Source organism: Xenopus laevis, chromosome 8S, assembly GCF_017654675.1.
Source record: "Xenopus laevis strain J_2021 chromosome 8S, Xenopus_laevis_v10.1, whole genome shotgun sequence".
In the NCBI taxonomy this organism is placed as follows: Eukaryota; Metazoa; Chordata; class Amphibia; order Anura; family Pipidae; genus Xenopus; species Xenopus laevis.
In genome coordinates, this window is record NC_054386.1 from 91,791,927 (window position 1) to 91,816,390 (window position 24,464).

The following is a 24,464-nucleotide window of genomic DNA, read 5'->3' on the forward strand; positions in this document are numbered from 1 at the left end:
GATGAAAAATTCAACATCAAATGTGGACACGTTATTCATCATAACTTGTTTAAACCAGTGTACTTCATTCATAAACCTGTCATTCAGTACAGACATTGATCCTTTAAATAACATCTATCTAATCTTTATTTGAATTAATCAGACTATCATCCAAAATGCCTAAAAGTAAGCATTATATACTCCAAATAACGAGTTGTAAAGAAAAGATTAAGCCCAACATATCTGAACTATAAATTTCCAATTTGAGGCAGCAATTTGAATTGTCAAGGGGCATTAAGGTGGTAGATTATTTTGGCAAAAGTCTATACTACAACATTTCATAGAATCCATTATAAGAAAATAATACTACTTTTTTTTAAAAAAAAATTCCTTTTTTCTCTGTAATACTAGAACAGTATATTATACTTGTGGCAACTTAGCTGCAAAAAAAATCAAACTTTTGTGGCAAAACAATCCTATTGGGTTTATTTAACATTTAAATGATTTTTAGCAGATTTAAGGTATGGTGATCCAAATTACAGAAAGATCTCTTATCTGGAAAACCCAAGGAATATAAATTTCGTACCTGTACAAGCAATTGTGAAATGAAGGGACACCAACATATATGGCTTAATGCATTGTACCCAAACCAAATGGTTTATAAAGGCTGTAGTTGATGATTGCTTACTGTTTTGAATCGAATGGCCAATTGACTTAGCCTTGCATGTTGTGACGATACACTAACATATTCACAAATTAATTAATTTAATAATCCTTCCGACTACTATGACAAAAGCCTTTAAACAAACCATTGTTCATTGAGGCATGCTAGGCAATGGTGCACTTGGCAGTAACCCATAGAAAATTATTATTTTTCAATCAGCTGCAGGTTGTCATGAGTTACTGCCCAGATGCAGATTTGCCTGTGCAATTGTTGTGACTTATGTGCAATGTTCCCTCTAATTCCTTCTTGGCTATGTGTGCAAAAACTCTTTTTTTGCGCACATTTTTAACTTTTGTGTTTAACACAAAATTCTTTGTGCACTCCACGATTTTTTGTGTGTGCTGGCCTCAAAATTTGTGCACACACCTAAACCAACTGACTGGGCTATTGGACCTGTCCAAAATGTTACACAACATGTGTTTAGTTCTCTGTCCTCACATTTTGCACAGTTAGGGGCATATTTATTATGCTGTGTAAAACGTAATTCACAAAAAAAAAAAACAGGTGTGATTTTACGCCATTAGAACACCACATTCAACCTGTTTCGGCAAAATATTGCCGCCGGCAAATACTCGCCGAAATGCATTAATCTATGAGCTACAAATGTTTTTGACGCACATTTTTTTTTTCGATGCACGTTTTTTTTCTCCCATTGAAGTCTATGGGCATCATTTCTGCGGCGAAAACATTTGCTCATGCCTATATATGAGATTTTACCATTTATATTAACAGTCTAATTTTTGAAGGTGTATACATACAGTGGCTCCAAGATCTTTTCTCAAAAGTGTATTTTGTTATTTAATTTCTTCAATTCTATTTAACGTATAGAAGGATATTTTAAAAAGAAGAGAAGTCTATAAGAAAGCTTTTATAGGGACACTATTTTCATGGTGGAATAAATTGTAATGGAAATGTAAATCCCCCCCCTCCAAAAAATTTACTTGATGCATGTTGGTAAAGAGGCCTCTAAGTTATCAACTGACATATACACTTCAGGGTGTGGCCTTATGATTGATTTGAGCTCATCTCTTAGTTGCCCATTGACAGTGATGTTCCTGATTGAAAAAAAGAGCATGGAGAAAGTATGTACAATACATTTTTACCAATGTGATAACTAATTCAAAGAAACTATTGTGTTATAATACTGTTTTACTTTAAGATGGTGATCAAAATTATCTATGATAGTATCCCTTTAAATAGAAGACCAGGCTGGTGCTCTAAGGTTAGCTCAAGTAGAAGGAGAAGAATGTAAACAAAGTACATACATAATTTGCATACATAATATGAAAAACTGTATTATTTACCAGGAAACAGAACACTGTTATTTAAGGTTATGTGAAATAATATATAGTACACGGGGAACTACAGATAAAAAAGAGTAATTGTGTGATGACAGTATCTATTTAAATGAATTGAACCCATAAAGTATAACCCATACTATGCACTATACTCAAGATGTTCTGTATACTACGGATCAAATGAGGACAAAAGCAAGCCCATTCGCCATCATACGTACCCATCCTGAAGTATAACATACCAATATTTTGGGTTTACAAAAGAGCAAAAACTATCTTTTTGCTACAGCACTGAATTTATATGCAGAGCCCTTATTATTTCTGCAAAAACAGTAGCAGTTTAATTCATCTGCTTCATAGTTATTGGTTCCTCAACATTTTTTTCAGTGGTATAAATGGCTGATTCTAACACAAACTACTAACACGAACTAACATTTGCATACAGCAATGTTGAGTTATTTTCAGGAGAAACAAACTTTTAGGTTGAGGAAGTCTAAAAATAGGAGAAAATATTTAAAAAAATTTAATAGCAATGACAGGTGCCCTTTAAAAAAATCATACATTTTCCCTTCCCTTCTTGCTAATGGCAATTTAAATGTATTATTAAAAATAACAAGTGTTTTTCAATTTCCCTTCTTGAAATTGTATAAAGCTGTGTTAGGGAAGCTGCACTATTTGCAGAAGGGTTTTTTATCAAAAGAACATAAATTCCCCCACTATTGCCTGATTTGAGAAAATGCTGATGCATTATCCGCAATTCCTACTAGAAGTAATAAAACCCTGAGTGCCTGGCTGACGGGCCTTTGCTTTTATTGATAACGTTGGTACTCAGTAGAAAAATAGAAATATATATAAATCACCATGCAACTCAAGTATTCTGATCGGGGAATTTAGTTAGCAATATCAAGACAGGAAGACGTACAATATTAGCAGCAACATGCACTGTTTGCATGCCTTTTTCCAGGTGATGTACGTACAAGGGAGCCTTTGGATATTATGCATGGTCAGTGATCATACTATGAGGCACAAGAATATAAAACATGGAAATGTAAGCCTCCAGTCATTAAAAAAGAACGGCATCATCTGGCTGTCCCTAATCCATTTACAACTGCTGTGCATTTTATCATTTTATGGAGAATATTTTGCTTAGCCCTCTTCTCTCCATCCCTATACACTATATATATCCAGGACAAAAAAAGACCCTGGTTATTGTTTATAAAGGGTCATCATATTCAACAGCACTGCCCCTCCATATGTATTACACTCAACAACACAAAAGCTAATACAAGACCTGGTTTTTTTTAACGCAACCTACAAACAATGTGATTGTGGGTGGCATGAGTGGTGTGTGTAGAAGAACAATCGTGTCTTCCTTTAATTTAAGTAAGTATGCCATTGCTCTTCCAGAATGGTTGCCAAAATCAACAGTCTCCATCCAGGTCCCACACACATGGACTAAGCAGTAAGGCAAGGGAATACCTAGTGCAGCTATCTCTTGAATACCATACATTGCTTTTGCTATAGATATCATAGCACCGTATTTGGAATTCCCTGTTAAGAGATTTTTGGGAAAGATCAAGTGATTTTATAAATATATTGCAATCTTTCCTTTTCAGTAATACATTATTTGTGCAGGTAATACCATTTCTGCAGCTATTAAATCAAAACAGAAAATTTACCCAAATAAACCATCTCAAGGGAAAAAATAAAAAAAGAATGCATGTAAAATGAGACACTTGCTCCTAAACTTCTCAAAACAATTCATAGTTACCAGAAAGTCCCATCGATCAAAATCTGCCTTGTATCACTGTTACATATAACTGTCAATTTAGCCTGAGACACTTGCTCCTAAACTTCTCAAAACAATTCATAGTTACCAGAAAGTCCCATCGATCAAAATCTGCCTTGTATCACTGTTACATATAACTGTCAATTTAGCCTGCACATAAATCATGATTCCATGGCTTTTTTTCCGATACCACACCACTTCACAATAATCCCCTGCTAAAAATAGTTTGTATTAATATCACTTAATAGAGATACATTTCCCCAGAGGTATCAACAGTCAGTATTCTCTCATTCTGTAGAGTATTACAATTTATTGAAAATGGGGCAATTTAGAAGGTTTGGTATTTAAACAATAAAAGGCATATATTTAATGGTAAGCAAGACTTAAGGTTTTTATACCATAGGCTATATTTTGGTGATTGAAGAGAAGGCAGAAAATATACTTATAAATGTCACAGGCCCTAGCTGAGAAAGAAGCTATTGACACATTTTCACTTGCAGCCAAAACAAATGGATGGTAATAAAAGAGACTTTCATGCGAGTTACAGTATATTGCTGTGCGTAATGAGACCTTGAGACTTGGAAACAATGGTAACATTAGTGTTGCATTTCTGATTCACAGTATTAAATCATTAATTACATTTAACATGACCATTAGCCATAGAACCAGTGGACATAACTGGCGAACCCCGCTCTGCATGTTCATCAAAACGTAAACGCAGGGTGTTCCGGATAACAAGTTGTTCCATGATGAAGGCTGCACAAAACCATGGAATGGCATATTCCAGGGTAATCAAACCCATGAAGTCAAAATCAAACTGTGAGTAGTCCCAGGGGCAAGCATTAAACTGTCGTAAAATTAGACCTGTGCTGAACTCCCACATATATGTCCACAGGGTATAAATAAAACATCTTATTAAAATGTTACACTTGTCTTTTAAATATAAATACATCTTCTCTACGATGAGGATAGAGGTGCCATAAATAAATAGCGCCCACACACTGGTAACTCCAGGAAATTTCCAGTTGTAGTTGACCACAAAGTCCCACGCCGCTGTAAACATTACTTCACAGAAATAACCATGAATTGCATAGAGGTACCAACGGGACAGAGCAGTAAGGGGCTCTGGGGGTGCCATGCTTCCAGTTCTTGTCATGCCGCAATAGAAAATGGAAAAGAATTATAGCTCAAATTACATCTCAAATACATTGAATACGTTTTTGAAAATTTGCATATAACTTTGTGTGTTACTAGTGTTTTGGGGTTTTTTTTCAAATAAAATAACTGGCATTTTAAGTTTAATGGCTAAAGTGGGGCTCTGTGAAAGGCCTTCTTGGTTGAATATAGTTGTAAAACATAAAATAATCTCTGACATTTCCCATCATATAGAACTGCCATCTGCCATGATAGTTTGCAGTTTTATCATCAGACAAGCTAACAACAGACAGACTTTTTTCTCATCCTGATTGATTTTCCATTATACCATTATAGGATAATTTTTTGTTGTGAGTGGGATAGTTTCCTGTAAATATGTCAAACTCCATTACAGCTATATCTATATAACCTCAATTCCCTCAACTTCTTGGCCATCACTCATTTCTTTTACCAGTAAGGAGATTATGGACCAGGTGCAATTCAATGAGAAATATATATTTTACATCATCACATGAAAACTTAGTATAGTAAACTGTTGGAAAACCATTTGAGGGTTGCACAGGGTGAAACTGTGCTACTAATACTTTTATAGAAGCAAGGGAAACTGGTACAAAAACTCCAAACTTAAAATAATCCTATTTACCATGTTATACAAAAGATATGGAGACAGAATATTTTACTTTTAAGTTTTGTTTCCTTTGGTTAATTTTATTTAATAATCTTCAGCTTCAAGGTATGCAGTTATCTTATATGAAACGGGGAAAAATGAATAATCACTGTAATGAATGTGTAAAGAGAAACTAAAATGTTACAAAGAATACACATTCTGCTAGCCTACAAACACTGCAACCTTATAAATAGTGAACATTCATGAGTGCAAATCTATCCAAAAAAAAAAATAAAATCTGAAATCAACCTTTTCGGACAAAAAAACCAAACAAACATACAATTTGGGAAATAACCCAGAAAAAATTGTACAATTCGGGTGGATTTTAGTTTGGCCGGACTTTGTTATTTTTTAAAAAAAAAATCAGACAAAAATGCCCCCCCCCAGTCTTTGCTCTCTGCTGTACTAGGAACAATTAAGCACTTACCTGGTGTCCCACGCAATGTAAGGTTTCTTTCAAACAAATTGGCAGAAACAACAAAATATAGGGCTAACAATGCGCAGTGTTGATGAAGGACCTCACTGGGCCCCCAGAATCCAAGATGATGTGCCTTTAAAAATAAAAACAGATTTTGGTGATAGTTGCAAGATTTTCTGTAAAGATTTGCAGAAAATGAGCACTCGATAATGATAAAGAGTTAATAAAAATGATATCCAAAGGGATGAGTTTCTTCTAAGTGCAGACCCAACATGCCAGATGGTAAGTTTTTGTGCATGACCTGCAGATCCAATATCAAGTACATTACTCTGATATCAGCAAATGGAATGTACAACACATAAGCAAAATGTAATATGAATCTGTATATTGTATTACTCTAGGACCACATTTTAAAGTAATCTCTTACTTTGCATTCCTCTATATATACACACAGGGCCGCCATCAGGGGGAAAGGGGGGAGTGTTGTCCCGGGCCGGAGGGTTTTAAGACTAGAGGGGGGCCCGGCCATGCTGCTTGGATAGTTGGCCCCAATGTCAATGAGCTGAAGACTTCAGAAGGGAGAGTGGGTGGGAGCCTGCATCTTCCAACTGCTCTGATTTGTCATAGAATTAGGGAACATATAAATGCTATAGAAAAATGTGACATGAGATCCCCCATTGGTAAACATTGTAATTTGTGTAGTAAACTGGGCTCTTTAGATCTAGGAGTTGAGGTCACGGAAAGGGTACACACCCCTTTGAGCGGGGGAGATACATTATGCTTATTGAATACCCGTGAAGCTTTTTGGATACTTACTTTGAATACCTGTAATCCACATGGACTTAACACCAGATTTGACATTTCTCATTTTGTATAAACCAAGTGATTTTTTTGTATACATTTTTCTGGTTTATTATTTCACGCTTGTGTTTGATTGAATTCTCTTAAATTTTTCTATAACCTTTTTCATGTGCACATTTTTTGTAGGTATAAGAGTATACATAGTCCTTATGTGATCCGATGTGTATTTTAATATTAGAAGCCCACCACTAGAGGTCGTATTTATACTGACATTCTTACCATTTTGATCCAATGTGAAATTTAATATTAGAAGCCCACCACTAGAGGTCGTATTTATCTTGACATTCTTACCATTTTGATCCAATGTGTAATTTAATATTAGAAGTCCACCACTAGAGGTCGTATTTATACTGACATTCTTACCATTGATGCTTTATGCTTATGGGTGTACAAAAAACCAAAGTTTCACGAGAAGCATAAATCTTAATGTATAATTAGCTTTCCCAGTTGGGTCCGGATGCACATGCCCCAGACCTTCAGCATAGGGGAGTACTTCACAAAAAAATAAAGCCTGACGTGTTTCATGTCACACAGGGACACTTAATCATAGGCATATGATTAAGTGTCCCTGTGGGACACGAAACGCGTCAGGCTTTATTTTTTTATATGTGATGTAAAATAAAGTATCATATTTTTAATATACAATTTTTGGCTCTTGGAATCTATTTTCGTTGGATGTTCCCGATTGGTGCCTGCCTAATGCGGTTTGTTTATGATTATGGGTGGTTGCGCCCAAAACGCATTAAGCAAAACATGCTGCGTGTCTTTTAAATATGGATGAATAAAGATCAACGTTTTTAAAGCACCCCGGTGTGCGGAACTCCATTTTCTGTTCTGCATTTTGTGATATATTTGATATTATGCTTGTTCAAGAAATCATCCAAACCGTTTTTGAAGGAAAAAATACAATCTACTATCACAACATGGCCTGCATGGCATTGCACAAATCATTGCCTCACCATGAAGAACCATCTACGATGCTTAAAATGAAAGTTCTGTCCATCTAGTCTAACTGGGTGGCCTCTGTTTTATTAATATTTGGGAAAAATGATCCCCTGCTATCTATCTATAATGCCCTCTAAAGTAATTGTAAAGAGTAAACAACCCCAACCTTGACAGGCTTTACTCATATATTTAAAACCTTCCAGTTTCATGTCACTGCACTCTCTGCAGCTTATTACTATCCTTTCTAAGGACTGAAGCCCAAAACAGCACTGCATAATCAAGATTAGAAAAACAACATAGGATTGTCCTTTGGGAGATAGGGACACCTCCCCTTTTTACCAGTCTAGTTTCACGTCTCTGCACTCTGCAGCTCATTAATATCCTTTTTAAGGACTGAAGCCCAAAACAGCACTGCATACTCAAGGTTAGAAGAACAACATAGAGTTGTCCTAGGGAAACCTAAAGGCAAAGCAACCCATAATAAGTTAGAGTGGACAATTCTGAGAGAAAAGGGGAACACTTTATTGCCTATGAAAGTTCAGTGACCAAATATTTTTTTTTTAAATATATTCATAAAAAAAAAGTCAAGAAATGTATCTCTGCACCTATAAAATTGGTTAGATGTTGGTACATGGTGTGGGTTAGTGCATTAAGGCCTGGTTTCTTGGCCAATGTGGTTATAACAGTTTTTTAATTTGTTCGATTACTTTTGAGCCCCTGAAATAAAGTGATTGTGTTAAAAAAGGCTCTAGTTCCTCACATTTTTATGCAATCTTTTTGTTCAACCCAATGAATTAAAGCTGAAAGTCTTAATTCAACTGCATCTGAGTTCTTTTCTTTAAAATTTGTTGTGGCAATGTACAGAACCAAAATTAGAATAAATTTGTCTCTGTCCAAACATTTATGGACCTGTATACGGTACAGGCACAATAACAGGATAGCTAAGGTTCACAAAACTGCTGTGTTAGAGCAGCATGCAGTTAGCTTTTGCATATATTCTTTCTAGTGTTGTTTCTGCATTCTTGACCTTGCCCTGGATTACAAAGCTAGCATAAAGTGCAGATCACAACGTTGGGCAGATGCAAGGTATTCCTGTACATGTTCGGAATGAAGTGGAATCTGAGGCCATCCAAAAGGTTGCTTAATGCTGCCCACATTTGCTAGATTATAGAAGCATAAATGTCTTCCTCAAGGTGCAACCTTCAAAAAATCTCTAATGATCAAGATGCAAATGGCTTTGCACCTGTTTCTGCACTTTCTACCTTGCTCAAATTGTTGTAAAAATGCCTTGAAAATCTGTTGGAATCTGTTCTACTAACACATTTATTTTCTTGGTTAAAGGGATACTGTCATGGGAAAAATTTTTTTTTTTTCAAAATGAATCAGTTAATAGTGCTGCTCCAGCAGAATTCTGCACTGAAATCCATTTCTCAAAAGAGCAGATTTTTTTATATTCAATTTTGAAATCTGACATGGGGCTAGACATTTTGTCAATTTCCCAGCTGCCCCTGGTCATGTGACTTGTGCCTGCACTTTAGGAGAGAAATGCTTTCTGGCAGGCTGTTTTTCATTCTCAATGTAACTGAATGTGTCTCAGTGGGACATGGGTTTTTACTATTGAGTGTTGGTATTAGATCTACCAGGCAGCTGTTATCTTGCGTTAGGGACCTGTTATCTGGTTACCTTCCCATTGTTCTTTTGTTTGGCTGCTGGGGGGAAAAAGGGAGATATCACTCCAACTTGCAGTACAGCAGTAAAGAGTGATTGAAGTTTATCAGAGCACAAGTCACATGACCAGGGGCAGCTGGGAAATTGACAAAATGTCTAGCCCCATGTCAGATTTCAAAATTGAATAAAAAAAATCTGTTTGCTCTTTTGAGATATGGATTTCAGTGCAGAATTCTGCTGGAGCAGCACTATTAACTGATTCATTTTGAAAAAAATGTTTTTTCCCCATGACAGTATCCCTTTAATACCCAATCACAATGACTGCAAAAAGTAATGGGTCCTTATATAATTCACAAAAATAGTAATAGGGGGAAATCAACCAAATGTCAAGCCCTGCAAAGGGTTATTAAAATGTAGAACTGTGGACAATCGTGTTTTACTTCTTAAGGGTACAGTACTTACAGCTTCAACACAAACACTTGATCCCAGCAGATTCCTGTAAAAACACATATAAAAAAAAATGTACTATAGTTATTTGTACAATATTACGAATAACATTAGCACAATACCACTAGAAAATATTCACTAGCTAGTATATTATATCCTTAATGGTAAACTGATGACTAAAAAGGATTTATTTTAACACAATGATAGCCATTAATTAAGGTAGGACAATGGGTGATAGCACTCAGTGATATACAGTATAACACTATGAAAGTCTGAATAATCCCATGAAGCAAGGAACCAAAGACGTGTCCTCTCTTGGCTTGTCTGCAAATGTCCACATGCAACTTCATTGCTGGTACAAGGGCTAAATTAGGTAAAGATGTGCTTGTTTTGGAACTTCACCTTGGATCTTGCTGCATACTGTATGACCATCTTAAGTGATAGATAAGAATAATCATTTCCTGCAGTCCCTTTGTATAGATTATTATTGTCATCTTTTATTTATAAAGCACAGATATACTCCCCAAAGCTTTGCAAAGAGTACAGACCACATTCAGTTCCTGCCTCAGTTGGGTTTACAATAGAAGGCCCTTATCATGCACGCACTGCAGCTAATTATTAGGATCCAGAGAAGAACACACTGTACTATCCCAATTTCTTCAGTTCTAAATAACCTTTGTTGTTTTCAATGAATAATCCACTTGGGTTATATGAATTTTTGATTAAAAATACTCACTACCTCCAAAACTTTGCCAGTGACGGCTTTGCTCACATCGCAACACTTCGGCAGGAGTAGATTCGCCAGGACATTGCTAATTCAATAAAATCCAGAGTCGCGTCCGGGTTACGCTACCGTTACTGCGCCAAGGGAAGCAAAGTTGCTCTAATTTGCATACGGCGGGAAGTTAAAGTTCAATGGACGTATATGTTGCAGCAAATACATTACACTACACAAGCCCGGGAAACCTTAATAAAATAAAGTTGTTATATTGCCCTATACATGAGCCCAGTGTATAGTTTATGTGCCATATGTAGGGTGGAAGCCGGTTACCCCCAAAAAAAAATTATGCTATTTTTCAGGCTATCACCCTGAAAAAGGAAAACACATTAGTGTTTTTTTGGGAAAAATTTTCAACTATTTTTCGAGGAAGTCCTATCTACGCTGAGGTGGCGAAGGCAAGTCTGGCGCAAGAAGTAACGTTCAGTAAAATTTGCATCTTAGTGAATTTAAGAAATTACGTCGATTCTCCAGAGCGCAACCTGCCAGGGGTTAGGGAGCAAAGTACCGCTAGTGAATTTTCGCCTGCGTTAGTCACTTGCCCTTTAGTAAATTTGCCCAAAGTGAGCCTGGGGCTGTACCATTGAGGTCCACTAAGAACATTAAACATGGCAGTGTTATTTGAGGTATATATTAATAGACAGGATTACAAATTCAAAGTATTAAAAAACAGCTCATGCAGCCTGAAACCACCTTACAATGCAGGAGTGACCTACAATGTGAGTTACTATTTGGAATATTTCTTCTCTCCAAGTTCTTTTTCCCTAATAGAGTCTGTTCTTTCAGCAGTAGGCTTAAGTTTATCAATCCACAGATTAACAATAATATCACTCATGTTACCATAATCAGTAGTTATTACAGAAGGAAATTTAACTTTTGTAAATCCCTGTCATGTCATATATTTGTTCTTTTGTTCTGGAGAATTTGCAGCAACAAATGAATTAGGTAATTGGCAGGTTCAGTGATGGATTCATTAGGAAGAGAAGCATAAGCTTTTTTTAACCAATTATGACTGTTGTGTTGGAAAGAAATGTATTACATCTCAGCAACAATTACAATTCTGTAAAATGATTACAGCATTTTGTGCTTGTGAGAAGGAGGGAGTTAAAGGCAGTGCATTACCATTGCATTTTTGTGTCTTAGCAAGTTGAAGTCTAGTTATGGTATCTTTTAATAAACAAATGTTTTTTCATAATGCTAAAAATCTTTAGTATGTCATTCCATTTTCTGCACAATATATGAAAATAGTGCCTTAATAACATTCATACACAGCGTCCCATGATCACAACACATAAGGGTTCATTTAGGAGCACAAGTGCAGTGTGCAAAGTACTGTTTTTAGGTGCAAGTCATTGGGGCAGTTTTACTAAAGGGCAAAATGGCTAATGCTAGCGGCATCACCAGGCAGAGATGACAATTCGCTAGCGAAATTGTATTTGTTCGCAATCTATCACCAGGCTACTTTTCGTTCAGACGAATTGTCATTGCTCCGCAAATTCACAAATGTGACGATTTTACTGAATGTTAACTCTTTCGCCAGAGTTGACTTCGCCACCTCACACCAGGCAAACTGCTAAAATGAAGCTAGATCTACCTCAATCTTATGTCACTTACATCATTTCCTGTCTGCCGAAAATGCATTAAAGTTGAAAAAACGCTGACGGCTTTTCCTTTTTTTAAGCGGGATTGCCTGCAAAAGTCCTAACAAACTTTTTTGAGTTAACATTTTTTCCCCAGTCAGAGGCAGTGGTATGGAATTTTATAGAGGTTTTCATTAGGGATGGGTAAATTTTTTTGCCTTGGTTCGCCACGGAAATGACACCCAAAGACTTGTATGGCGCCGTGCGTAAAAAAAAAAACCAAAAAAAAAAAAACGCATGACAATATGTTTTTGATGCCAATTGACTTTAATGGGCGTCAGCGACATTTCGTCGGCAGCGAATTTTTAGTGAAACGTGTCAAATTCGAACATCCCTAGTTTTTATCATTCTTATTGGTCTCCGCCACAGCAGAGCTTACAAATATCTCTATTCTATTGAAACACTCTAAAGCCTTGATCAAGGGATTCATAAAACATAAAACTGGGGAATTCTGAAAGACTCCTAGAAGTTTGCATTTTATTACATCCATAACCACTTTCCTGACTCTTCCTGACTTTCTCTGCCAGAGAATAAATTTGTGAAAATTCGCTGGCGAAAAGAAAATTGTTATACATAAAATTATTCGGACGCCGATTGACTTTAATGCATTTGGACAAAATAGTCGCATACCATTAACCTGAACGAGTTTTATACACCTTTATATGACACCTAGTTTGAAAATGTTAAACCCACATACACTCCCAGTAATCTGAAATTTATATTCAAATTAACTAATAGAACACTATAGGTGTCTGCAATTTATGTTAGCATAAGTGTCCATTAATGTTAGATGAACACGAGAATTTGAGGTATAGATTGTGTAACAGTAATGGACTGAAACAGAAAACCATCCTCAGGAGAATAGGAAAAAAAGACAAGTGATGACAGGCCTATGTTGACACCAGAGATGCAACTGGAAAAATAGCGTCTCTGATATTGCTGTACAGGTGTTAAAAGCAATTACATGGTCTGGAAAGATCCAGGAGCAGCTACAAAAGACAGAATCTCTATGTTGCAACAAGCACTTCTTTTAAGTCTGCATTTCATTAAAATATGTGCATGTAAAAAGAAAAGCCTGTTTCGTGAAAAATAACAGAAATTACAGATTGTTTTTCAGCTCTAAACAAGTGTGAATTAAGGAAATTCAAATTGGGTTTTCTCAATGATGGTTTAAGCCAAAAAAAAAAACGAGCAATTATTAATAGGGCCCTTAAATTCAGCTGCTACTAAAATGAAAACATGTAACATTCAGGTACACCCAAACACCATCAAATAATGATTGTAGCTGAAGCTCAACATTAGCTGAAGGGATGCAGGTTGGAAATTCTACATAATAGCAATCTGAAAATCAAGCAATAAATCTTACTTTTTCTTCTTTCTTAAACAGTGAGAATGTCAGGGAGTCTTGTTGGCAAATGTTTGTTTTGCACAACTGCTTCTGGGTCACCGCTGTGTCCATCACTGTAAGAAGGCATTCATATTAAGAAGTTGACTTTAGACATTTGGTATGACTTACAGTATGATACTTTTTGTCCTATGAATGCCTTCATTTTGGTACACCCCCATACAGGGATTGGAAGATATTAAAAACACATCCAACAGAATCAGCCTACAGATGCTCAAGGGGATTGGATTTTTGGCTGAAATCTTGCCCGTGTACAATGACAGGTGGACGTTATTCATGTCATAGCTTACAGACAGGGTGGCTGGCAGTTTTTTCCCCAAAAAAATCATGGATGACAGTCCCAAAGTGTTATCATTAGCTAAAGGAAATTAACTGCTTTCCTCAAAATCAGCATAGATTTAATCTTCTTAATTGCAATCTACAATCTGACCTGCACCCTCATGTTCTGCCTAACTTCAGCAAAGGAGAGGATCAGGAAAAATACCATGGAAAATTGATGGGCCTACATATTCAATAAACCCTGGTTCTCAAGGAAAGCTGGGAGTTGCACGCACCGCTTAAAAGAACAATGCTACCAATATCTTTAAAGCACCTAAATAAAAAAAATTAAAAAAAACAATTGTGCTCTGAAAAACTTCTAGTTAATACTGCTACTGAATATTCCTCCAAGCAGTCTCAAGGCATATATTTATATTTGCCAGACAGGTAACAAAATCAAGATGTTAAAGAAAATATTTGATCTTCCTCATATGATAGCACAGACATCTCTCTTATTCCCTACGCGTAACATTCCTGATGTAAATGGTTTTTTAATGTTTACAGTTGTCATTAAAAAGTAAGTTATTTTTAATGTTTACAGTGGTCATTAAGCATTTATTAACCCAGAATGAAATCTCAAAAGCAGTCTTGGAAAGTATTCTTGACTAAAATAAAGTATTTCAATTAAGGCACAACATAGACTTTGACTTCTTCAAATCGGACAATCGTGTTTTTTATGAAGTATAAGCATTTGTTATATAATTAACAGTGATGGGCAAATTTGCCCCGTTTCGTGGGAAAATTTGTGAATTTCCAGCAAAATGGTGAAAAATTTGCGAAACGGCAGTGATGTCTCGCTTTTGATGCCAACATCCATTTTTTTTTTGACGCCAGCGAATTTTCGTGGCAGTTTTGTGAATTTATTCGCCGACGGCGAACCACGGGAATTTGTTGCACATTTGCTCCTGGCGAATAAATTCACCCACCACTAATGATTAGGGAATTACATTGTTGACCATAGATCCCCTTTAACACAATCACTTCATTTCAGGGACACAAAAGTAATTGGACTAATTAAAAAAAAAAAACTGAAAATAAAATTTCTAATACTTGGTTGAAAACCCTTTGCTGGCTGAAGTCTTGAACTCATCACATCACTCATTCAAGAATATTCCACTTCTTTGCTTTAATAAACTCCAGGGTTGCTTTGGCTGTATGTTTTGGCTCATCATGAAACGCCTCCCAATCAATGTGACTGCATTTAGCTGGATTTGAGCAGACAGTGTGTCTCCGAACAGCTCAGAATTAATTTGGCTGTTTCTGTCCTGTGTCACATGATGGATAAACACTAGTGTCCCAGTGCCACTGGCAGCCATGCACACCCAAGCCATCACACTGCCTCCCAAATGTTTTATACTTCATGTGCTATGCTTTGGATCATGAGCTGTTCCACGCCTTCTCCATACTTTTTTCTTGCCATCATTCTGGTAGGGGTTGATCTTGGTTTCATCTGTCCAAAGAATGTTTTTCCAGAACTGTGCTGGCTTTTTTAGATGTTTTTTTTTTTTTTAGCAAAGTCCAATCTAGCTTTTCTATTATTGAAGCTTATGAGTGGCTTGCACCTTGCAGTGCCCCCTCTGTATTTACTTTCATGCAGTCTTCTCTTTATGGTAGACTTGGATATTTTGTACCAATGGTGCAAAATATTACTACTTTGTTACTATACAGAGAAACACATTAAAATCTGACCATATACAAGCCCATAAAAGTAACCAACTTGGCGGTTAATCAAAACACATGAGATAATAGTGCTGCTCCAGCAGAATTCTGCACTGAAATCCATTACTCAAAACAGAATTTATGTATTTTTTTTTTTTTTTTTAAATCTGACATGGGGCTAGATATATTATTAATTTTCCCAGATGCCCCCAGTCAACGGACTTGTGCTGATAAACTTCAGTCACTCTTTACTGCTGTACTGCAAATTGTGATTTCATCCCTCCCTCCCTCCCTCCAGCAGCCTATCAACAGAACAATGGGAAGGTAACCAGATAAGAGCTCCCTAACACAAGATAGCAGCTGCCTGATGGATCTTAGAACAGCACTCAATAGTAAAATCCAGGTCCCACTGCATCACATTCACTGAGTAGGAGAAACAGCCTGCCGGAAAGCAGTTCCATCCTAAAGTGCTGGCTCTTTCTGAAAGCACATGACCAGGCAAAATGACCTGAGATGCACCTATACACCAATATTACAACAAAAAAAATGCACTTGCTGGTTCAGTGAATTCAATTTTGTATGGTAGAGTGAATTATTTGCAGTGTAAACAGTGTAATTTAGAAATAAAAACTACATCATAAAAATCATGACAGAATCCCTTTAAACAATCATTGCAGTACATATCACTGGGACATTTAAATTTGTTCTTTAAACAAAATCTTCAGGCTCAGAGTTCCATTTGCTTTATTAAATTTAACCCATCCTATGCTGTAGCCATAAATGCTATGTCCACAATGAAATGTAGCTGGAAGTCCACATCTGTCGAAATTCAGGCAAACAAAGAATCTGACAACAGATGGTTCATTGACATGAGCAGAGGATGATCTGCTTACAGAAGCTTTGGCCAGACATTTCCTAAGAGGGGGATGTTGTCACTGTTGGTAATGGCAGGGAAAAAAAACTATGTAAACAGATCATCTATTACCTGTGATTGGGCAAAGTCTTACTTTGTGTCTTATTTAAAGGAGAAGGAAAGCTACAGAGGCATTTTATTGCCAATAGATTAGCTGCAATAGTGCAAGCTAGAATGCTATATTTATTCTGTAGAATGTTTTACCATAACTGAGTAAACAGCTCTAGAAACTCTCTGTTTGTTTAGAATAGGAGCTGCAGTATTAACATGGTGTGACATCACTTCCTGCCTGAGTCTCTCCCTGCTCTGGGCTCAGATTACAGTAGAGAAGGGAGGGGGGGTGGAAGAGGAGCAAACTGAGCATGCTCTTGCCCAGGGCAATGAGGTTTAAGCTGAAGGCAGGAAGTCTGATACAGAAGCCCATGTGTACACAATAGAAGGAAAGAAATGCAGTTTTTCTTTTGACAGGGGACAGGCAGATGAAATATTACACAATCACCGATATTGGTTATACGGTTCACCCTTTTGCCTAGTAAGGGATCATATGTGAGCCTATGAATTTTACTTATAACTTTATAACACTGGGTGTTTGCAAGGTGGCTATTTCTTCCTAATTTCATTGTTGGCTGTTTGGGTAAAATTATCTTCAGTGTGCACGTATCAGAATGAATGGGGTCATTTATGACAGCAAATGTAGTTAGCAAAGTTCAGCCTCACCACTGTTTATTATGGGGCAATGGGGGCTGTAATAACACTGCTCTTACTCCTTTTCTACCAGATACAACCTTAATATTATCACCTGGTTGGCCCAAATAATAAAATTGATTGAAGCTTTAAGTAAAACAATATACATACTGTATATTTAATTTTCAGGAGCTTACACAGTAGTGTTAGCAGAAACAGTTGTTTATCGTGGAAGCAAACTATGAAATTAGCCACTATTTATACAGCCCCACAATAATTAGGAGTGCACCAAATCCAGGATTCGGTCGGGATTCCACCAGGATTCTGCCTTTTTCAGCAGGATTTGGTTGAATCCTTGTGTATGGCCGAACCGAATCCAAATTCTAATTTGCATATCTAAATTAGGTGTGGGAAGGGAAATCACTTGACTTTTCGTCTAAAAACAAGCAAGTAAAACATTATTTTCCACTTTTTCCTTTCCCACCTCTAATTTGCATATGCAATTTAGGATTTGGATCCGGTACGGAATTCGTTCAAAGGCTTTTCTGTGAAAGTCTGTAATCTCTATAGTAGTCAGACATTTGTCATCATGTAAAAGACAACTGATAAAACATTAAGACTATTTGTGAATAAGCTTTATAGCCTCTTTTTAAAATGATCAAAATTTAGGCCAAGCTGTTTGGTAATCTAATCATGTTTCCAAGTTTCTTCTCTATACAGTCCAATGTAACACTCATCCCAGTGGTGCTCCAGTCATGAGGCAAGCTGAGAAAATTTGCCGCAGGCAGCAGCATCCCACAAGTTACCAGGGGCATCGAAAAAACGACTACTTATAACAATAAGAACCACAATTCTGATTTTTAAACCAAAACTTCAGCTCCTCTATTCCAGAGAACATCATTTTGCTATCTGTACTAGTGATGTAAAGTTAAGTGTGGAGGGGCAAGGTGAGCAGCATCACTACGGCCTCCTCAGGGTAGAAGCTGGGACTGAAATGCCCTTGACCCCTCCCCATAAAAAGAAGGAAAACATAAGGTTGCAGGTGCCGGTACAGTGAGTTTCTTTCAGTGATAAAAACACCAAAAAGTACAAGTACTGCTTGGTAGGACTGCACTGTGGCTAGGCAGTGGGCATACAAGTGAATGTCATAAGAAATAAATGCTGGTGACTGTATTGAAAAGTTCCCATTGCGGGCTTGTCTCTTGGGTCACTATGGTCCACCAATTCCCTATTTCCCTTGCAGGACATGGACTACCACTGGAGGTTCGGCAAACTGAATAACAAGATGGTCTGCAACTGTAACTTATAGCCTATCACTTAGATCCGATCACCTAAATTCATTAATGTGGGTCTTTGTGTCCCGCTTTAATGAGCAATGCCATGAGGCTGCAGTAAAAGATGGCTCAACAGTTTTTCAACAGGGGACCTCATGTTTAGGCATCAGGGTCAAGTAATGATACAACAGTCAAGTACAACACATTTTAAATAATCATTGCTCATTGCATCTATGGGAATATAAAAGTTGCAAAGAGCAAAACAATTAGCACAAATAAGAAGTGATGGGCGAATTTGCGCCGTTTCGCTTCGCCGAAAAATTCGCTACACGCGCCGGCATCTCGTTTTTGACGCCGGTGAATTTTTGTCGCGGATTTTCGCGAATTTATTCGCTGGCGGGGAATCGGGCAAATTCGCCGCGAATTCGCGCCTGGCGAATAAATTCGCCCATCACTACAAATAAGAATAAAAAGTCTAATGTAATACCCTTCTTTAAACTGTTATTACATTGCAAATCTTAATTAAGCATTATGAAATTTTAATTGCACATTGCCAACTTTTAAGAAGTGCTTGAATGTGTCATATTCTTTTGGCGCAAACATAACTTTTTCAGTAAGAAGTTTTATTACATTCACTGCGCTCTTGTGCAAACTATAAAATTTGCAAACCTTCTTCCCCTGTTGGAAGTGGTCGCTAAACAGTTTCCGGGTTCGCAAAAGCTATATTAAATTTGCACAAAGGCAAATATGTTCGAACAGAGGCATACATTTTTGCATTGCGAATATTTTTTCCGTTAATAACTTTTATTACATCTCCCCTATGTTTTGGTTGTTATTAGCTATCATTATACATTTTGTTAAAGCTTTCTGACAAGCTTCTCCTTAAAAAAAAAAAAAATTAGGAATGTGAATTCCAGGAGTATGATCTGTCTCTAATGTACAGTATATGTACCATGGCTGGAGAATGGGCTGTAAGAGCAACCTTTCATACCCATGGGGCACTCCAAAGTAATTGCGTTTGAAAGCATGCTGTTTATTGCAATAAGGTTAGATTGGTGAATGAAGGATTAGAATTTCCAAGGTTATCTAAAACCTATGCGGTACTATATTAGATATGTTAGGGATGATTTCCAGACCTTTACATTGATTTGTGTGGCATAAATCAGTGTATCCTACATCTAAGGCAGTGGTCCCCAACCAGTAGCTCGTGAGCAACATGTTGCTCTCCAACCCCTTGGATGTTGCTCCCAGTGGCCTCAAAGCAGGTGATTATTTTTTGAATTCCAGGATTAGAGGCAAGTTTTGGTTGTATAAAAACCAGGTTTACTGCCAAACCGAGCCTCAATGTATGTTGACAATCCACATAGGGGCTACTAAATGACCAATCACAGCACATATTTGGCACCTCAAGAACATTTTTCATGCTAGCGTTGCTCCCCAAATCCTTTTACTTCTGAATGTTGCTCACGGGTTCAAAAGGTTGGGGATCCCTGATCTAAGGTAACTAACCAAGGAGCATTAAATAATAAATACATCTGGTTTTAAAGTCATGATCTGTATACCAAAGATGGAAGCATTCCCCTACATAAAAAATGCATTGTATCTCAATATATATTGATCTGGTGTAAGATTACTGATATAAATACTATACAACCTAATGGGATTTTTTTTTGGGACAAACCAACAGGTAGGCGTGAAGGGTCGGACAATAATAATAAAAAAGAAAAATGTTAAAATTATTAAAGAAATGTCAGTAAAAGTAAAGCATAAAAACAAACATTACTTTTTACTAACAGAAGAAATTTTGTCATGATTTTTTTGGTGTAGTTTTTATTTAAAAATTACACAGCAAATAATTTACTGTACACTTGTAAAATCTCATTCCTAACCGAACAAGTGTATATTTTTCTTAGTAATAATATTGGAGTGTAGGCGCCATCTCAGATCATTTTGCCTGGTCATGCGCTTTCAGAAAGACTGTGCTGCACTATGGAACTGCTTTTGGATAGACTATTGTTTCACCTACTCAATGTAACTAAAGAAGTCACAGTGGGAATGGATTCTTACTATTGATTGCTGTTCTTAGATCTACCAGGGAGCTGTTATTTAGTTACCTTCCCTTCCCACTGCTCTGCTGATGGGGGGAAAGTTAGGCTAATGATATTACTCCAACTTTCAGTGCAGCAGTAAAGAGTGACTGAAGTTTATCAGAGAACAAGTTACATGACTGGGGGCAGCTGGGAAACTGACAATATGTCTAGTCCCATGTCAGATTTCAAAACTACATATAAAAAAATATCTGTTTGCTATTTTGAAAAACAGATTTCAGTGCAAAAGTCTGCTGGAGCATCACTATTAGGGTAGGGACACACTGGGCGATTTGGGGAGATTTAGTCGCCTGGCGACTAATCGCAGCGACTTTTCTCCCCGAATGCCTCCCCTCACTCTGCGCCTGGATAAAATGAAAAGTCGCCGGCGCTAATCACACACGGCGATTCGTTTTCTGAAGTCGCCCGAAGTTGCCTCACGAGGAAACTTCGGGCGACTTCGGGAAATGAATCGCCGCGTGTGATTAGCGCAGGCGATTTTTCATTTTAGCCAGGCGCAGAGCAAGGGGAAGCATTCGGGGAAGATTGGTCGTGGAAAGTCGCGGCGATTAGTCGCCAGGCGACTAAATCTCCCCAAATCGCCCAGTGTGTCCCAGCCCTTAACTGATGCATTCTTTAAAAAAAATATGGTTTCCCACAACAGTGTCCCTTTAAAAATGAGGTTTGTTGTATATAGAGCAAAATTATCTAAGCACAGTCTGCAATCTAGGAATCTTCATATCAGCGATAATTAACAATGAGGGGGTCCAGACACAAGGAGAATGTCCCACAGCATTACCAATGGGTGCTCTACCTTAGCCACCAAATGGCATTTTAAACTGCAACCAAAAGAGACATATAAGGGAAAGGCTACACTATGGTGTATCATTAAAGGGATACTGTCATGGGAAAAAACATTTTTTCAAAATGAATCAGTTAATAGTGCTGCTCCAGCAGAATTCTGCACTGAAATCCATTTCTCAAAAGAGCAAACAGATTTTTTTTTATATTCAATTTTGAAATCTGACATCAGACTTCCCATGACAGGATCCCTTTAATATGCAGATCTGCTAATCATTCTGGGTACTGTAGTTTTGGAGATTTGTTAGACCCGCATAACTACATTTAGCAACAATGTTAAACCCTTTTATCATATATATTTTTTTGTTTGAATATTGTTGACATTCGCTGGGGATGCATTTGACTTTACTTCAATAAATGATGTGCTGCCAACTTCTCGCCTGTCTCAGGGATCACTTGAGGCTGCCCTGTACTGTGCGCATGCAGAGTAGAGTAGAGTAAAGCTGGAACCAGGTCGCCAAAATCCAACTCTATGTGCACAGCCTAGGGCCGCAACAAAGATCACAGAGAAATACGATGGTAGCTCTCACTAGAATACAACCCAGGCCAGTGCAATTTCCAGCAAAGTGCAGCGCCAAACTAGTGTCCAAAGGGAGTGATTGTAATCACTGTGAACAACCCTTTCATTGTCCTATAATTTGGAGCAACTTCGTATCACTTTGTGTCAACGCTTAGTATTAAATGACAGGTATTATAATGTTGCTTCTTTTTCACCTTTACTACAGTTTGTCGTTTGAGACCATTTTTCCTACGAAAATTAACACTTTCAATGATTGTTGAAGGAGAAGGAAAGCTACCGATGATATACAAAATTTTACAGGTGTCGGATAAACAATAATGTAAAAATGCTATACAGGTATGGGATCCATTATCCAGATTTACCAGAAAGCCATCTATGTCAGGGGACCAGAAAAAAATGGTGTAAATTAGAGGAATATTTAAAATTGGGAAATGTGTTATGTATAATATATAGGTGGGACCACAAAACAACAAATGAGGGGAAACTTAAAATCAGGGGATATAAAATGGGGGTTCTACTGTAATTCATATTTTTACTAATCATTTCCTAATGATTAGTTTAGTTAATTTACTAAAACAGTCCTTTCTGGTCGATCCCAACTGATATATACAGTAATTGCTCTTTATTGGTGCCAAAACAATCCTATTGGGTTTAATGTTTAAATGTTTTTTTTTTTAGTAAACTTAAGTTATGGAGATCCAAGACCCCTTATCCAGAAAACCCAAGTACCAAGCATTCTGATAACAGGTCCCATTCCTGTGCCTCCTACTACATTATTATGAAGAGAATTATTTAGCAATAGCTTTTGGAACTCACAAAAAATGCAACTGTGTGTTTTCCATGCTCAGCATGTTTGTAAATGCACAAAAAAAAAACATCCATGGAAGAACCCTTACTCAACAAAATACAGGTAGTTTAAGCTAACAAAACCCTTACCACCCTTTACATATGACGGTTCACAAAACAAATAAACCACTTCCCCAAAATGTATCTAGTCCAACAATGAACAGGCCACAATTCCTTATTTTCTGTCTAAAAGCCCTGTGTTTGAGCAAATTCCAATTCCCGTGCTGGTCCGCATTTAACATAAAACCCCACTGCAGAGTGATGGTGGGGAGGGCTACATCACCTATTGAATTTTTTTTTTCTCTACTACACTGCAGCATCTTACCCCTCTCTGTCCTCTAAGCCCTTTCAAGGGTTTGATCTCACAGTGAATAGGCTATAAGTGCTGCATCCTTTATCTGTATAACAATGGGCTCTGCATTACAATGAAATATAGAAGAGTTCCCAGATGCAGTGTTTCCTGTACTACTAAGGCAGAACCCTGCAGCACTTTGGTGTGCGGCTGCTAAAGCTTCCCTAGGCATCCGGCAGCAGCACATCGTCACTGCAGTCCCCCCTGCACACAGCCGCAGTGCCTGCCAGCCTTTCAATGGAGCTCTCTCACATCCGTTGCCGTAAGTAATACGTGGGCAGCTGATTATGCTCTTATTTCATGTGGCCACATTAATGCCTATATGTTCTGCACCTTGCGAGTCAGAAGATTTGGCCCTGCTTCCTGACCTAATACAATGCATTCCCATGCAAGGCAGCACAGATATCATCCCCCTCAACTTCCTCTCCTCCCTGCCTCTTCCTCTTTCTATGTGTTTTAAAGCAAGAGCCGTAACACAAGCTACTTACCAAGTGCAGTAGAAAATGCAGGGCTACACATCCGGCATCATCACATAACCGTGCACCTTGCAGCATTACAGCACACCTACCTCAGGGCAGGGACATGGTGGGGGCTGTCCGGGAATGTTGCTCCGCTTTCTATTCTCTTCCTCTCTGGTATGGCAGGTACTGTACTGTAGATTAAATCAGCCTGCCACCCATTTTATACATGCAGTCCATCTGCACATGCTCTCTTGTGATAAGTCGCTTCCCTTTATTAACTCCTCTGCTGCTGTAGCCGTCTCGCGTCTGCAGTGGAGTTGCCCTTTTTTCTGGTGAACAGTACAGCCTTGCCTCAAATTCTCTCTCTGCTTTTTTAATGGCATTGGGACTAACGCAAGAAATGTATCAAAGCGGCAGCAAATTATTTGTTGCAGAAGAAGGACTTTTCTAAATTATGGTGGCCATCTGGTTAGTAGTTCACCAGCCTAATCCTTTAGCCAGCACCATATTAAAAAAAAAAAAAAAAAATTGGTAATATAAGTGCCAGTACTGGTATGGGACCCGTTATCCGGAAACCCGTTATCCAGAAAGCTCTAAATAACAGAAAGACTGTCTTTCATACACTCCATTTTATCCAAATAATGATTTATTTTTTCTCTGTAATAATAAAACAGTAGCTTGTACTTGATCCCAAGTTCCCAACTAAGGTATAATGAAT

General features: G+C 37.5%; 1 protein-coding gene across 5 annotated transcripts; it reads right to left on the reverse strand.

The window, feature by feature from the left end:
• Positions 1-358: 358 nt before the first annotated feature.
• LOC108704440 (transmembrane protein 229b-like) lies at positions 359-24,241 on the reverse strand. Of its 5 annotated transcripts, none has more exons than XM_041574393.1 (5): positions 23,854-24,241; positions 13,733-13,827; positions 9,964-9,997; positions 6,037-6,160; positions 359-4,935 (listed from the first exon to the last, which is right to left on the reverse strand). In XM_041574393.1, exon 5 carries the CDS (start codon positions 4,923-4,925, stop codon positions 4,419-4,421), a length of 507 nt encoding a protein of 168 aa, XP_041430327.1. In that variant the 5' UTR covers positions 4,926-4,935; positions 6,037-6,160; positions 9,964-9,997; positions 13,733-13,827; positions 23,854-24,241; the 3' UTR covers positions 359-4,418. The 5 variants fall into 5 exon arrangements, with proteins under 5 accessions (XP_041430327.1, XP_041430328.1, XP_041430329.1 ...); XM_041574394.1 differs by having other exon boundaries at positions 23,774-24,241; XM_041574395.1 differs by lacking the exon at positions 13,733-13,827.
• Positions 24,242-24,464: the final 223 nt, after the last annotated feature.